The sequence below is a fragment of the Talaromyces proteolyticus genome (genome assembly GCF_021365285.1).
Source record: "Talaromyces proteolyticus strain PMI_201 chromosome Unknown BGW36scaffold_5, whole genome shotgun sequence".
Classification (NCBI taxonomy): domain Eukaryota; kingdom Fungi; phylum Ascomycota; class Eurotiomycetes; order Eurotiales; family Trichocomaceae; genus Talaromyces; species Talaromyces proteolyticus.
Window position 1 is genome coordinate 92937 of NW_025764281.1, and position 15745 is coordinate 108681.

General features: G+C 49.6%; 6 protein-coding genes across 6 annotated transcripts; 1 reads left to right on the forward strand and 5 right to left on the reverse strand.

Annotated features, from left to right (window-relative positions):
* Positions 1-42: 42 nt before the first annotated feature.
* BGW36DRAFT_425989 (uncharacterized protein) lies at positions 43-753 on the reverse strand (the record flags this gene model as incomplete). The annotated part of the gene is made up of 3 exons (XM_046220196.1): positions 43-438; positions 494-570; positions 636-753. 3 exons carry the CDS (start codon positions 751-753, stop codon positions 43-45), a joined length of 591 nt encoding a protein of 196 aa, XP_046072741.1.
* A 964-nt stretch (positions 754-1717) lies between these two features.
* On the reverse strand, positions 1718-3254 carry BGW36DRAFT_375798 (thioesterase-like superfamily-domain-containing protein). The gene is made up of 2 exons (XM_046215808.1): positions 2814-3254; positions 1718-2762 (listed from the first exon to the last, which is right to left on the reverse strand). The coding sequence occupies exons 1-2, from the start codon at positions 2917-2919 to the stop codon at positions 1837-1839; spliced, it is 1032 nt and encodes a 343-aa protein (XP_046072742.1). The 5' UTR covers positions 2920-3254; the 3' UTR covers positions 1718-1836.
* A 281-nt stretch (positions 3255-3535) lies between these two features.
* BGW36DRAFT_294254 (putative alpha,alpha-trehalose phosphate synthase subunit TPS3) lies at positions 3536-6473 on the reverse strand (the record flags this gene model as incomplete). Its single annotated transcript, XM_046211075.1, has 4 exons — positions 3536-3576; positions 3638-4964; positions 5017-6394; positions 6451-6473. The coding sequence occupies 4 exons, from the start codon at positions 6471-6473 to the stop codon at positions 3536-3538; spliced, it is 2769 nt and encodes a 922-aa protein (XP_046072743.1).
* A 1180-nt stretch (positions 6474-7653) lies between these two features.
* Positions 7654-8852, forward strand: BGW36DRAFT_396102 (serine-threonine protein kinase 19-domain-containing protein; the record flags this gene model as incomplete). Its single annotated transcript, XM_046218123.1, has 2 exons — positions 7654-8230; positions 8287-8852. The coding sequence occupies 2 exons, from the start codon at positions 7654-7656 to the stop codon at positions 8850-8852; spliced, it is 1143 nt and encodes a 380-aa protein (XP_046072744.1).
* A 51-nt stretch (positions 8853-8903) lies between these two features.
* BGW36DRAFT_143533 (uncharacterized protein) lies at positions 8904-10380 on the reverse strand. The gene is made up of 3 exons (XM_046209454.1): positions 10363-10380; positions 9612-10306; positions 8904-9551 (listed from the first exon to the last, which is right to left on the reverse strand). Exons 2-3 carry the CDS (start codon positions 10057-10059, stop codon positions 9070-9072), a joined length of 930 nt encoding a protein of 309 aa, XP_046072745.1. The 5' UTR covers positions 10060-10306; positions 10363-10380; the 3' UTR covers positions 8904-9069.
* A 600-nt stretch (positions 10381-10980) lies between these two features.
* BGW36DRAFT_143531 (uncharacterized protein) lies at positions 10981-13460 on the reverse strand. Its single transcript, XM_046209453.1, has 2 exons — positions 13312-13460; positions 10981-13124 (listed from the first exon to the last, which is right to left on the reverse strand). The coding sequence occupies exon 2, from the start codon at positions 13055-13057 to the stop codon at positions 11114-11116; it is 1944 nt and encodes a 647-aa protein (XP_046072746.1). The 5' UTR covers positions 13058-13124; positions 13312-13460; the 3' UTR covers positions 10981-11113.
* Positions 13461-15745: the final 2285 nt, after the last annotated feature.

Here is a 15745-nt window from a genome sequence, read left to right on the forward strand (position 1 = left end):
ATTAAAGCCGACAGCCACAGCCACAGAGCACTGCAGTCGGCTTTAGATCATCAAGCCAAACACTGCGAGTGCGCCCGCAGCAACGAAGCCAACGGAGTGGTCTTGGGCGGCGTGAAGGGCGACAGCGGCACCAGTGTGGGTGGAGGTGGCGGACGCGGTTGCTGCGGTGGGCGATGCAGAGGTCGTGACCTTGGACACTGAGGTAGAGGTGCTCGAAGCAACGCTGGAAGTCGAAGTGGTAGAAGAGGCAACGCTTGCAGTCAGGCTTCCACAAGTAGCGCTTGCACTACATTGGTCCTGGCCCTGTTGGTCGTTGGGATGGTTTTTGATGCATTGAGCGAAATTCGCTTGGCACACATAGAAGGGAATGGTATTAATGTAGATAGACACATCTGGAACAGTTCCATTGATGCAGGTGCAGTCAAAGTTCAGGGTTGTCTAACTCCAATGTTAGTCGTGCAGTTGGCGAGACACGAGACCGGAGTGGGCTCACCGGGTCGCAGTCATTGGGCGAGGCGGCTCCTCCGCAAATTTGAGGGCAGGTGTTGCGCTCGCCTAGACACCAGTTTGCTGTACAAATTTTGGGTGAGAAGACGTCTTGCCGAAAGTAGCACGCTGGGCAGTTTAATACTCACATAGATCACTTTGACTGATAAGCCCCAGGTTGAAGCCAGCGGGGAAGGTGTAATTGTAATAAGCTGTTGTCCTAGCGACAAAGGCAGCAAAGATCAACACGGCAGCAGATGCGCGCATCTTGACGAGAGCAAATGCGGCGAGCAACAATTGAAGGAGAATAATCGGCCGAGGGTAATAAATACGCCTAAGCGATGCAGCGATTCGCACTACTGTAGTCTTGGATGCGTTCACGGAGCCAGAGAGGCGAGGGTGGTGAATAAGGGAGAGGAGAGAGTAGGCGAGGAAAGTGAGGAGGAGTGCGCTTTTAGCCACAGGAGCAGGAGGAGCAGCAGCTCCGACAAGAGCAGGGAAGGCACTCTCTCGTTAGCTCGTGCCTTGGGAATATGGCCGTCCGAACCAACCACTGGCAACCAGTCACCAGCAGACTACGAAACAGGACTGAGACGAGGTCTGATTGGTAGTATACTGTATAACTGGTACTAGTACTAGGTAACTATTTAGTACTAGGCAGGCACTAGTAGTGACAAAGCTCTCCCAGAAGATTCCGGCTGCCCTCGTTCCAGGGTAGCATCCTTAATTCTGCCCTTCTGGTCGACTCTTATCGAGCATACAGCCAATCGCGCGCTCAGGGACGCTTCTTGTCAGCTGCTTTGGGCCTAGCGGTGGCTCGCCTACGCTACAGCAGGATACCGGCGTACGTATAGGCTGCAACTTGGGACGGCTTGGTACGGCTTGGTACGGTCTGCGTAACGGCAGAGACTCATCGATTATCGATTATTGTGCTGGGAGTCTGCGAGTCTACGAGGTGTTGTCCTTGGCCTCTACCCAGAGGCCACAGCTGCCGCCTCCCCAGGTATTGGCACTGGCACAGGCACTGGCATGGCACATGATATACAGAATCGAGAAAAACGAAAAGAGAGTCACACCACTAGAAAAATTGTATCAATCATGTTTCACTCTCGGATGTCCGGCTGGCACTGGCCGCTAGCCCCAGAGCGACTAGCGTTGCTCTCGGACCCCTCCGTGAATTAACCTCAAACCGTGGAATCGTCCTTCTTCTATTAATAATTAATTACTTGTTGTTAGACTTGGTGGACAAGTGGTTGTTGGTATTATTATGGGCTAATTGTGGCGAGAGTGCTACTTAATACTATTACTATTATGTGTAAAGTGTAGTTAGTGTATTCTTTGGTTTGTCTATCAGATCTTGGCCTTCGCATCGGCCGATTTCTCATAGTTCCTCCCGCTCGTGTTGCGAGACGCGCCCACCACCAGTCCAACCTGCGAGCCCAGGGCCACAATGTCTCCCGCCTCATCCTTCATGATGACCTCAATATCTGTTCTGCCATTCCGAACCGTCTTCATATTCACTCGGGAATAAAGCCAGTCCACGCCTTCTGTAGGCAGCCGTTTCTTAAAGTCAATGTTCAGCGAGACGGTTGGGAACCAGAACGGCGGTGTCGCGTCTCCGTCAGCTGTCGAATACACTGCCTGACGATCCAGCCCGCCAAGCGCCATGGGGAAGAGGTCGATCAGAACCACTGCCGCCTCGTTCGTCCATCTTCCACGTCCGCCTTGAGGACCAACAGTCCGCAGCCGTGCCCACTGATCCACGATTCCGAGTTTATCACCATGAGCCGGCCCGAAGATCGCTGTGTGGTTTCCTACACGCCGGAATTTGGAGAATTTCGACCCAACCGCTTTCCACAGGCTGTTATCTGTTGCAAGCGCGAAGGAACCCTCGGGTGTCAACTTGACATCGGGCGGTTGCTGGCTGGGTGGAGGCGGGTACAGTGTCCAGTCCGATGGACTCGAAATACCAACGTCAGACACCGGGTCCGAGACAGTAATATAGCCGACCACTCTAGCAGTGTTCTTTTTGAGCTCGCCGTTCTGTGACGACCGTGAGTCTTCCTGTGAGAGAGTCACGTGTATCGTCGATGTTCTTGCGCCCAATTTGGCGTCTTCAACGGTGAGAATCGCTGGCCCGACAGTCGATCGCCGAAGAAATGTCATCTGCATGGAGATTGGCATAGGGTCTGAGTTGTGTCGGGTTGGATGAGTATGTTTGAAATGCGTTATAGCGAGGCGGTACAGGACCGCCATTGTGTAGCCGCCATGAGGAACTGTATCTAGTTATTAGGATGTAGAAATACATTATTTAACCGGACACGTGCCTGCTCCGATCGCCCAGTTGTTGTTAAGATTTGTTGAATATGTATGCGATGACTTTGGTGTGACAGTAATAGCGTCTTCAAATTCTTGGGTATGCGGCGGCGTCATCTTGTCTAATGTTTATGCAAGATCTGTGCGCGTCGTTTTATTGTGCTGTACTCGCTCGATTAAAGAATGGCGATTCAACGTACAGCTCTTTGTTTTTGATTCTTCTAAGTAGGTACAGCTACTAGCAAGGATGCTGACAGCGATGAAATTAGTTGATGAGTTAGAGTAGCCGGCAATTATTGGACCTCGGCATGTCTGCGCATTGCAGCCTAACTGTTAAGGTCACACACGCCAAGTCGGCATCTACGGTGGCGTAGCCCTTGCGTATGGTTTTTAGCGTTGAGTGTATGATCTGCATGTTATTAACATTATTATAACATGCAATTGTTTGAGAAATGCAGCGTTTATTTATAAGTTGAGACTATTCATATTCCGTCAGTTCTGCAAACTCCATTCCCGAAAGCGCCTGTGCCTATCTTCGTGTATATCAAGTACATTTACCTGCCTCCTCATGTATGCGAATGGAAAATATAAGTAAAAAAGGAACCCCCCCGGACAATTGTAGATGATGAAATCTACAAATGCTTCATATCGTATTTTCAAAGTGTCTATGCATCCGCAAAAAGAACCTACGGTTTATGGGTAGGCGATTTGCTCGGTGACTTCGACGTAAATCCTAGTTTTGCGTGGCAAGCCGTTGAAGGCAAGATAGAACCCCTACACAAGCCTTCATTAGTACTGATTCTGACCCACGACAATATTGATAGAAAGATATTACCAGTGACACCCTGATTCAAAGTAGCTCTCGCCTCAGTGCTTCGTGAGCCCAGTGTTACTGTAATAGCGTGTTCGACAGCTTTGGCATCGGCCAGTTTATTTGCCCAGTGGAACACGACCTCATCCTCGCGGCCATCGCCCACGACAAATAGAAAGTCGGGGCGACCATCTATACCATCCCTCTTACCACGTTCAATACAATAACGCCAGACAAGCTCTGCTGCATTCGCCTTGTTTGTATCACTCGATTGAATGATTACGGCACCATCGACTGGAATAACATGCACGCGCTGATTCGCACATGCATCGCTGATATGATCTGCACATTCAGAGGCTTGGCGAGCTGCTGCAACCTTGTCTTCAGCAGCACCGTAGTGGAATACAAGAGAACAATGGAGTTCCTCAATCCAACTTCCCTCGGTTCTTTCACGGAAGTAGTTGAGGATCCCTTTAATTCCAGCCTTCCACTCTTTAATGTCGTTCCCCTGGTTGAGTGTGATCCAACTATCCTTTGATGGCTCCCGAACGAAGCATCCATTTTCAGCTATAAGACCAAGACCGGAAACCTGACGGAAAAGTCGTTCCAACTCTTCTGGCCGCCTAGAACTCATTACATAAACAATATTTTTTGGATCCTCAAGCAAATCAGTGAGAGTGACTAGTGCTCGTTGAGGAGTTGTAAGAATTATGCTGCTCGGAGAGCCCCATGATGCCAAAGTGCCTTCATAGTCAAGGAAAAGAAGCCGTCTATTGGAGCGTTGATAAGCCTGCTCCAAGCGTGGGACAGATAGTCGCGGGACAGCAATGGTTTCCCTCGACGAGTGTTCATTCCAGACCTTGAACAAGGTATCTCGGAACGATTTAACCCAGTTAGTAGTAGAGTTTCGTAATACTGCATCATACAGTTTGCGCCACATGATTTCTCGTTCCGAGTCGCTCATTGTTAATGCCGTATGAATGGCTTCCGCGCATTGGCGATAATCCCATGGATTAACTAGAAGTGCGTGCCCATCAAATATCGAGGCACTTCCTGTGAACTCGCTAAGAATCAAAGAACCGTGAGCCTTTGGTCCATACTTTCCATCCTGACAGTAGACAAATTCATGGCTTGTGAGATTCATCCCCTCACGAAGACTGGTTACCATAAGTGCATCAGCGACCGTGATAAGAGCTAGGTACTGCGCAAAACTAAGGTCTTGTTTGAGGAACACCAAGGGCTGATGGGCTAGTGTCGAGTGAGTTGAATTAATGCGCATTGCGATGTCCGAAATAGTCGTTTCCAGTTCCATCTGTTCATTCGTTGATGATGCAACTTGAATGAGCACAACCTGATTTATAACTGTAAGCAAAGATCGAAAGCAGGTTTAAAATTTACTATACCTTATCGCAGAACTCGGGATAGGTATTAAGAAAGAGCTCGTAACTGAGAAGTTTCTGCCTAACACCTCTAATCGAATCGAGTTTGTCCCGGGAGACAATCAGGTGCTTGCCCTGGTACCTATTTGCAATGATCTTAATCCAGTGATCCACATCAGAGCTTTGGCGTCTGAGATCCCAAGATTTAGGGTCGATCCCAATGGGAAACTTTTCCACGTTAACAAAGCGGTCTTCTAGTTGGACGCCATCATTGCGGGCTTCGACACACAACAGGCGACTGCATGTTTGTAGAAAATGTCGGCAATATTCTTCGATCTGAAAGCCAATGAGATCTGCACCAAGAACACCCTCTAGAAGCTCTTTCCGCGGTGCCAGACACCTGAAAACCTCAGAAGATGGAAATGCCACGTGCAGGAAAAAGCCGATCTGTGCATCAGGCAATAATTTACGCAACATTGCTGGTACTAGAAGGAGGTGATAGTCATGAACCCAGATGGCGTCGCCACGCTTCCAGTTCTTAGCAATGCACTGCGCGAAAGCTTCATTGAGTTTGACGTAATAAATCCAGGAATGATCTTCGTAGGCTTTGCTTTTGGGGTTGTCTGGAATCTGGTAATGGAACACCGGCCATAAGATGGTTTTGCAAAAGTGAGTGTAATGGCCATCGAAATCGCTGTCATTCACGAAGACGGGCAACGATTGATATTCATCTTCCAATGTTTCAGAAAGCTCGGATTTGATGTGTTGATTGAGCGCGTCCGTCGGCATACCGAGAGTGCCAACCCATACAGGTTCGTCCAACGTAGTACCACTCGCTGAACGAATTGCGTTCCGTAGTCCACCGTTTCCTTGCTCCGCAGGCTCAATAGACCAGTCCGCATCAGAGAATGAAAAAGAACCACGATGCGAGCCGCGATGGCTCGGGGTCTGTTTTCGTTCCTCTTCCTTCAGCGTTTCAAGCCCTGTAGCTGGCTTCTCGGTTTCGCGGTTTGCGACAGGCTCTTGGTGCTTCAAGATCGAGGGAGAGGGAAGCGGGATATTCTTCAGCCTCGGCTGAGTGAAGGTCTGGGTTGAGCCCCAAGCAGGAGAATGAGGTTCGCTTTGTGACAGAGTACTCAGACGCGCACGCACGTCCACCTCTGAAAAATAGGCGTTTTGTGCATCCGCTTTTCCACCTGGCGCGAAGAAGCGTTCGTGGTCCGTAGCCTCGCCCGATCGCAAGCCTTTCTCCATTGAGTCATTCTCACGCTTGTGAAACAGGCTCGCAGCTGCCGTGTTTCCATTGCGAGGCGGGGATCCTCGCTGTGACCGCGATTTGGGAGTGGAGGACGGCGATCCTGGTGATTTGGCGAGGCGGAAGTTGATAGTGTATGGTAGGAACCTGCGATTGGCATGAGATTAGCCAGCGGGCACAACACGAATGACTAGAGATTATACAATGAAGCAATGAAAACCGTCATGGTGACTCTTTAGTTCGACCGTGGGTGCGGGTCGTGAAGATTTCTTCTGCTTCCTAGCAAGCTCATAAACAATGGCTCTGCCCTGTGGAGAGGCGAGTATGCGAACCAGGATTAGAAAGCCAATGCAAGGAGGAATGGAGACGGGAGACTGCAGAGGCTATGCGGTATAAAGCAGCCGAGGGACGACGACATCAATATCAAGGCTGGGCAGCAATGATGTATGCGTCTTCATTATGGCTTTGCAGCTGCCAACCTGAGAAGTGGAGCGTGGTTGTTTTGGTGGGCAGAAGGAACAAAGTGAGCCCAGTAATTTCGACGTCATGTGCAAAATTAGGACTACATAATACTTTCTGCGGCTTTCTTGCTTTATGGGGCCAGACCCACCGGGCAGCGGTTCGACTGAGGCCTTTTTTGTTTTCAAAAAAAAATAAGGAGAAAAGAAAAAAAACATATACAAACATAGTTGCTGATATGATATTATATTCACTAGAGGCCTTCTACGATCTGTTCTCTTGTTCATATTTAGTTCTGGTTGCTATAGGTGGGAGGGAAGCTCTAGCATTATCCAGCCAAGAGCCTGCCTTCCTGCGCTCGACAGAACAAGCGAACAATGCAAGGGCGCAAAGCAAGCAAGCACCAGGCTTGACGTCTTTCACTTCTCATCCCGAGTCTAGAACGTCCCAATTAGGATCTCGCCCGCCACACTTTGTCTACGGCTTGCTTCATGATCGTACGCTTGCCGAGCTTTCTATTGGCAGGGTACGTGTGGCCAATCACGGCTGCGGTAGGACATGCATGGTGCAGCTCTCCCGTCAAGCGGTGATTGGCTGGCATTGCTTGTATAAAGCTTGGTCGATGACTCCATGACTATCTGACGCTTGCATGACCATCTACTGAGATTCGCCTTGCGGTGGGAAAGGTGAGTAGGCGAATAGAAGACACACGAAGAAGGGAAAGCTAAGAGCAGGATCATTCGACTCTTCACAGAGAGGAAGATTTGAAACTCTCATGACGTCACGTGATTGGTGACTAAGGCCTTAGCCTGACTCTCTGAGTTCGATATTTGTTCCGCTACGGTCTGTATTGTTGAAGATATTTAGGTATAGACTGCATCCAGTGGGCCGACGGAACTTACCTGCAAAACTAACGGCCTAGCTATAAGTAACCCATTTGCCAACCCATGCCCCTCCGCATTACTTCTGCTCCCGTCTCTGGTATCAAAAAGAAAAAAAGCAGCACGCCCCGCAGTCGTGCTTCTCCCTTCGCCAGCCATGCCCGCACGAAACCGTCGGCACGCAGAGATGTTCAAGCTACAGACAACTGTCGCTCCGGCACTGACGAGGTTGATGGTGGTGCCTTGAGTGATTCGGGGCCGCTGGCAGATGTTGGTATCTCCCGACATGTCGCTGACACTGCAAACCTCGACGATGTTCTTCAGGCTATGCGATATATAAAGGATTCGATGTTTGAGGATCTGCCTGCTCGGGCAGGAATGAATAGTACACGTATTGCTGAAGTGTTGAATCTACGTCGCTTGCTGCCACCGTTAGTATCGGTTGCACATGTTCACACAGTGCTTCAAGCGCCAACCCAGGTGGAGCGGGAAATTGTGTCACTTTTAAACTCCGGTCATCTGCGGCGTCTCATTGTGCCTGGACGAGGGAATGATGCGGCGGGATTGGGGGATTGCCTCATCTTGGCAGATGACTTGACCATACTTGTACAAGATAGTAATGACCTCGACCAAAACTTGAAAGGCATGTTGTTCTTGTATATATGAGAACACACTTTGCTAACATCCCACGCTCCCTAGATCGCTTTATTCATGTCATTGGTCAACTCACTAATACAACTGCGATGCCTGCAATGACTTTCTCGCCGGCGGAGTCCATGGCCCTGGTGCGGGCAGGGTTCCTTGTAACCGCATCATCGCTGTCAAAAGGTTCATTGAATGTTGCGTCTCTTCCCGAACTGTCTCCAGCGGCGTCAGGCCAATCCAGTGATGCGATTCAGGCTAGCCGTGCTAGTCAATCACGCGCACCCACTTTCTTCTTGTCGCTTCCTAATACCGGACCTTACCTTCGGCTGTTAAACGCTGGTCGCTCGCATTTAATAACTTTGCTAAAGAAGTCAAAGTATCATGAAGCTCCTCTCACCCTCCTGCGTGACCGTTGGGATGGTTCTGTTGAGATAGGCCAGAGTTTCTCTGTAGCAAAACGGCTCAGAGGCGAGTTCAGCGGAGTCCTTCCAGGTCGGACGAAGAAATGGAAGCAATTCTATGGGATGAACTTTCGCTGGATCTTAGAGCATTCTCTCGGTGCTGGACTCGTTGAACTTTTTGACACTGGGAGCGTAGGGCCCGCCGTTCGGTGTTTATAAAAGCTACTTCATAGGCACAACTTTCCAGAAGCAGTGTTATTCCAAGTAGTTATTATATATGAAATATGATATATGTTCATAAATACAATCCATCTTGGAGCTTACCTGCAATCGGTTTGAACCATTTGCAATGCCCCCATTGAAGCCTACCGGCCAGCGATGATAAAGTAAATGTCGCGAAAAAACCATCCTGACACCTACTGCCACTACATATTTATCAAGGACTCTTATGTCTCTGCTGATCAGTCCAACCAAGAAACAGCCCAACATCAGCTACAACGGCCTTAGGCACCCCGCCCATCGTCCAACTCCGCTGGACCCATTGCGGAATATGTCCGCCAGCATCTGACACCGTTGCCATTGTCCACTCAATACGTCGTTTTTGAGCATCATCATTTATATTATGGCCAGGAGAGGTGTGCTCCTTCAATAACACATGTTCAACACTAGCATAGTGCGCGAAAATGGTCTTTTTCGGGACTGCAGATTTGATCTTGTTCTTCAGGCCGTCAGGAATGTCGGATTGTTCGTTGAATGCTAGTGGAATTTGGATGGTATAGAACCCTTGGGTAGAAGATTGAGAGCTACTATTGTTGTTCCTGGATTGTTGTGGTGGTTCATATGCCGAAATAACTAGTGAAATGAAGGTTCTTGGAGAGATGAGAGCCCCGGGTTTGAAGCTATGCGTGATCATATTTACTGAATATTGTTCAAGCATTAGAGCTGATGGCGTCTGACAGAAACATTTGTATAACCTACTGTGCATATCGACATCCCTCCAACCATCCCCGAGAACCTTCTGCACAGGCCATTGCGACAGATGCTCAACGGATGAGACGCTCGGCGTATACGCCATCTCATTCTCCGAGTGATTCTCCCGGAGACCCCGTTCAAATTCCGCCCACGACGCGCTTCCTTTTTCAGCAGCATTGTTATGGACGCTCTTCCGGCAGACCCAATAGTCTTTCTCCCTAATTGTGCGCGTTAAAAGCTGGACTTTGGCAGAGGAAGGCGAAGAGCTGCGGGGTTTGGGATCAGGGATGAACGTTTGCGGGATTGTTTGCGTGATGAATGTCTGGGCTTCGGTGAGTGCTGAAATTAGGAACTTCTCGAGAGATGGAGAGGATGAGGAGCTGTCATTGTTTCCGAGTGATGGGTGCGGAGGTAAGGAGGAGAAGGTTTGAGGGGTTAGTTGGAGAAACGGCATTATTCTGATCGAAGAGCTCAGTGGAGTTTTTCTCGTTTTTTAGAAGAGAAGTCTCGTTGATATGTGAAATGGCCTTTGTAGGACATGATCTTGGAATCAATTGGCGTTGTTATTTATGTCTGTAGCAGTAAATTGGAAACTGATGTGACACAGGGGCTGATGCTTATAGGGATGATCTCATTATCACGTGAGGCTCGATAAGGTTGGAGATAAAGATACAAAAGCATCAAACACCATCAGTAGTCTACTTTGATAAGGTTAGAAACACAACACTGGTTTCCAGAATCCAAACTTGATACGTACTGATACGGTCACATTTCTAAAATAAATAATCTTGAGTCGGGATGATCTCCTTTCGAGACGTTGAAAACAATTGGTGAACAAAATAAGTGCGCACAAAAGCACTATCAAGCAAGAAAAGCAATGGTAAATTTGACAATAGATAAGCTTTCCATCATCCAGATGGTCGGGGGAATGATAAGGTAAAGAAAATAATCAAGCAGATAAGGTTTTACACGCCATGCGCCCCTTTAAATACCGGAAACCATAAATAATAAATCAGCACAGGCTATGAAGAGAAGAATGAATCAACACAATTCCTGCAATGCTAACGCCCCCACCATCCTCCTTAGGCTGTGTACTGGGTATGCATGACCATGAACATCCCCAATCCTCAAAAATTCAATAATACATAAGTCAAATGCAACGCGTCCAATCTGGATCGAGACGGGGCGAGTTGTTGTAAATAGAATGTATAGCCACCGACAAGCATTGAGAGCGTAGTTCATAACAGGATTCGGTTGTAAATTCAGCCACCAATGATGTTTGCTATTTTCGTCTTTCCATAAAATTTTCTTCTCTTTGTCATCGTCGTTATTTTACACCCAAGGTTCATAGTGAAAAATTCTGTAGGGTGCCAGCTACCCATACCATGTAGCCGCACAGCTTTATAACGAAGGAGCTAATACTCATGACTCGAAACGGATTGGGAAGAACTATTATGGGTGGAGTTGCTGATGGTCGTATATATCAAAGCACGAACGCTTCACGGTGTCTATCGCGCACCCAAGTCTCCGGGTTCTGGTTGAGCCTGGGGAGCTGAGTTGGCTCCTTGATTTTGTGCAGCAAGTTGTGTTCGTAATGCTGTAACTTCTGTTCGAAGATTGTTGACTTCTTCTTGAACGCTTCGAATGTACACCCATAATTTGTCCTCACGACTCTGATCTGATAGACCGCTAGCATCATCAACAGCTGTGTGAATCACGGCTCCATGGCTACTCGAGTGGCTATGGGTGGCACCATGTTTAGATGAAAGGGAAGGTGTCTGCTGGCTGTGTAGGAATCGCGAGTCCGATGTACTGAGTCCCGGAGGGAGAGGGAGTTGCGGGGCTCCGGGTGGTGGAAGACCGAGAGTACCTTGAGTGGTTCCGGCTCGAAAATGTGATTGATGATACTGCTGGTTCAAGCCTGGAGAATGAGCACGATGCTGTGGATGCGGATGAATACCACCGGCTTCAGTTCCATGGCTGGCGTGGTTGGAGGCGAGGGCATTTGGTGATAACGGCTTCGGGCTCTCTGTCATATTGGGGGCGGGGAAAGTGGAGGTCGAAGAATGGGCTGTTGCAGGGAAAGTCATAGTGCCACTTTGAGAAATAGGAGATGTTGACGAACTGGATCCTCCGTGACTAGTTGCAGGCGGGAAAAGGCCCCGAGGGGGTGGAGGCGGAGGAGGTTGGTTGGTGGCGATCGGAGGGTACGTGCTAGGAGCACGAGGTTGAAAGACACCAGGTGCACGTGGCATAGGTTCTGATGAAGGTGCATTGTGCTTGCGGATACTTGGCGTGCTAAGACGTCGCTCATCTTCTTCGTCCATCCTTTCCGGCTCAGTGTACATAAGTCCGTCCATAGCGTCATCTGCTCCAGCACCTGCATCGCCATAATCGTCCTCGCCGGCATAACTGCCCATGCTTGACCGTCGACCTGCACAACCACCTTGGCCTTTATTGTGACGAGCCAATGCATCACCTCGGGCGAATCTACGTCCACATTTATCACATATGTGCGGACGTTCTCCCGTGTGCAGTTTAGTATGTCTTTTCAAATCGTGGAGGCGTCTAAAGCGTGACTGGCATGTCTGACAAGCATAGGGTTTTTCTTGACTGTGGGTGAGGAGGTGACTCTTTAGGTTGTGGTGACGCGTAAACTCAGTCGCACAATAAGGGCACCGATGTTTCTTCGTGGAGGGTGATCGGGGGCTTCCTTTGTGGAAGCCAGAATGCGGCAAACTAAGACCGCGACGAGGATCATTGAAACCGGCAGCAGGCATGGGATACGAAAATGCTTTATTCGCATCATCTGCTATGTCGGTGTGTTCGTTATACGGTCGAGGTCGGTCACCATCTTGAGATGCGGTGTCTTCGATTGGGCCAGGGCTGGCCACTGTAGAGCTGTTCATTAACGAGACCGAGTTTGCTCCCTGGTCTCCTGTGTGGACAGAAGTACCAGGGGCATGACCCGGGCTCGCATGGGAGTCTACTTGCATGTCATCGGATGGCACGTGGGTTTCTCGGACAAACGTGTTACTTGTGGGCTCGTTCAGCGTCGAGGCTGCATTTGTTTGTTCTGAGGACCTTGCTTCTCTGTCAGAAGTATCACCAAGAGCAACTCCCAATGCTTCCCGAGCAACCTGCGGGCCACCCTTGTGTTGAAATTCTTCGGATTCTTTTCCTAGTTCCGACGGTCGATCAGCCGCCGTGTTTACGGCAGGGCTAGCCATGCCAACAGCAGAGGGAGATCGCGACGGTTCCAGGCCAGGGGAGGGAGAAGTGCGCAAACCAGCGCTGGCAATCGAACTCAGATGCGCGTCGGGTTTAGTTGAGGATGATGGTTTCAGTAAAGAAATCTGGTCAGCAGGAGCGCTTAGAATCGAGCTTGACGAGGCGGGCAGTGGGTTGGATATGGCGACTGGATCGCTGGTGGCTTGCATTGGCCCAGCCATGAACGCACCGTATCTCCTAGCTGGCAGATCCAGGTGAGAGAAGGGCGGAAAGTGCTCTGTGGTCAAGCTGGTCATGATCATGTCAGCGCTGAATGCAACATGCGGTATAGTCAAGCGTGGTTGTTGTTGCGGACTTGTCGCGGTTGATAGCGGGTAGAAAAGGGCAGCAGGCAGAGACGATGATGCTGTGGGCGGGAGGATGGGGGTATGGAGAAGGGAAAGCGAGCAAAACAGCGAAGAGAAATGCGACAAACCGGAGAGCGCTTGCGATTGATTGATAACAATAATGATGGGCAGATGGGTAGAAGAACAGAGCTCAGCTACGTACCGTTGCGCGTGGGGCGGGTGTTGCAGGTGTTCCTGAAGCGAGTGTGGCGCAAGCTGATGGGCGGATGGGGGAGCAGGTTCAGCTGCTCCCAGAGGAAGGAGGCGCAGTGGAGTCGAGCGAGGAATAAAAGAGCAGGCGAGTCAGCCTCGTGCGAGGGTGGTGGATGGAGAGAAGAGGGAAACGATCTGAGAGCAGCAGCAGCAGCAGGAGTAGTCAATACGAGAGTTGAGATTTGCGCGGCGGCTTCGAAGGTCGGTCGTGTTTGGCTGCTGCTACTAGTTGCGGCGGCCCATGGGAACCGGCCTGCCAGAGCCTACGGGAGCAGTCGTCGACGAAGTGTTCAATGATGGTGGCAACGAGCGGCAGAGAGCGCGATATTATTTTCGGAGCGCAATAGATCGTGGCGATGAGCGTTGGTATGAGCCGCAAGAAGAGCAGAGGGTAGTGCAGCAGAGTTGGCGAGGCAGCCAACTTCATGTGTTGCATATATTATTAGCGATGGCTGTAAGACAAGGCTTGGCGGCAGGGTGGAAAACGTGGTTGTCCGCGAGAGGAATAATGAGACCACGACAAATAATTACAGTCCAGTTTTCTGAGACGCAGCGACTGATGATTGTTACTTACACGGTCGAAGGGGAGCGGAGAAAGCTGGAGTGGCTTGGCCACTCGACGTGCGGGATTCCCAGTCTTGGTGACTGGTCAGTGGTCGCTAGGCGGAGAATCCGACAAGCGTATTCCTATTCGTCTTTCATCACCATCATAAGAAGCAAACAAGACTAGGCAGAGGCTATGACGGGATGAGGCTATCAGAGTTATCGACGAGAACCGATGGGGCTTGGCTGGAGGTGGCTGGCGCAGAGGAGGCTGGCTGGCTGTACGGTATTATTAGTATTATTGGTATTGCCGTATTGGCAGCGTATGCACTACACATCATTACCGGCCAGAAGGTGCATTTCTTACTATTACTCTATTAGAATTATTTGTTAATGCTTGCGATGATGAGAAGTACAGTTCGCATCCGGCTGGCCTCTGCACGTGTCCTGTAAGTCTGTAATGTCCAGTGAAGTGTAAAGGTATTCTGTATTCTTCCGGTTCGCCCACCGCGGCTGTGCAGTGGCTGGGCTGGCTTACCGTAAGACGAGGTGACGCAACAGGCGGTACAACTATTATATCCATGTACCCGGTTACAGTGCCATAGTCACCAAGTTATGTATGCCTACGCATACTGATGATTCCGCCTCAGGCACGATCTGCGGGCTTTGCCTGTCCATGACTGGGCGAAAGGATATGAGCGCAGTGATGGGCAAACAAATAAGAAGCATAACCGGGCGGGGAGACGTATGACATCAGCCGCGTCGTTGCTAATGGCCATCCACATGCAGGTGTGACCAACCAACTAACATCATGTTGATGTCAATCTTAGCGGCGAGGCTTGTTTTGACTCTTGTCTCTAGCATTATTGTATTATTATATTATATATTATGATATTATTAATAGCCAATAATAACACCACAATACGCAGTGTCCAACACGGTATACTAAGCCATTGCAGATCTTCACTTCCAATACGCGACCGTTTCCGGCTTAGACTGGCACGTGATGCGATATCAATATCAAAACTACACGCGTTTGCGAGAAGGGCAGAAAGCGGTCCTCGACTGCTGAGCATGGAGCTGCAGAGGGGCCAGCAGAAACAAACAATGTGATATGGCACTAATCGTTATGCCTAGCGACAAACAAGCGACTTTCGGGAGAGAAACAGAGGTGCAAAGAGCTCCAAATACCATTCTTCCACCAAATGCCATATTGCTCCTGCAAACTTCTTTGCTTGTCAAATTGCAAGTAGAATACCTGTAGCTTGCAGTATGCTACTGTGCTACTATGTGCTACTGATTACGTTAGTGCCATTATAAGGGCTGCCTTATCACGAGCTGATAGGTTAACACGCTAGCCCCATGCGTAGTAGCTTGCGTGGTGACTCCTCCTCGCTTCTCCTGGCCTTTTGGCGTGCAGTCAACTTTCCATGCGCTGTGCTTGGGCGTCTCCTTGGCTTGGTCGAAGGCTGGGGTTTCTCTATAGTGCGCTACTTTTTTTGCTTCGCTTTGGCTTCTCGACGCCCTCGACTATTATACACCCCTCCAAGATCGGATCGTTGGCACTGACGACATCAGGCGCAAGTCCACCAGCGTACGTTAAAACGAAGCTATCTTGGAAGATCGCTCACACTTGCAAAGCTGCTTATTGTCATATTCTATCAAAACACACCTTGCACTTGTAAAGGCGCGAGTTCGCTACTTGGACACTAAAACCCTGGGTCTTCGACTGATGCGGGCAGTGGGAGACCCGCTCGCAGAGAAATA

Bases quoted from the DNA above. Each gene is read 5' to 3' on its own strand.
- BGW36DRAFT_143533 (XM_046209454.1), bottom strand. From the start codon at position 10,059: ATGCCGTTTCTCCAACTAACCCCTCAAACCTTCTCCTCCTTACCTCCG. The intron at 9,552-9,611 runs GTAGGTTATACA...AACAATATTCAG, and splicing joins GAGGGATGTCGATATGCACA to TAAATATGATCACGCATAGC.
- BGW36DRAFT_143531 (XM_046209453.1), bottom strand. From the start codon at position 13,057: ATGGCTGGGCCAATGCAAGCCACCAGCGATCCAGTCGCCATATCCAAC.
- BGW36DRAFT_375798 (XM_046215808.1), bottom strand. From the start codon at position 2,919: ATGACGCCGCCGCATACCCAAGAATTTGAAGACGCTATTACTGTCACA. The intron at 2,763-2,813 runs GCACGTGTCCGG...AACTAGATACAG, and splicing joins CAACTGGGCGATCGGAGCAG to TTCCTCATGGCGGCTACACA.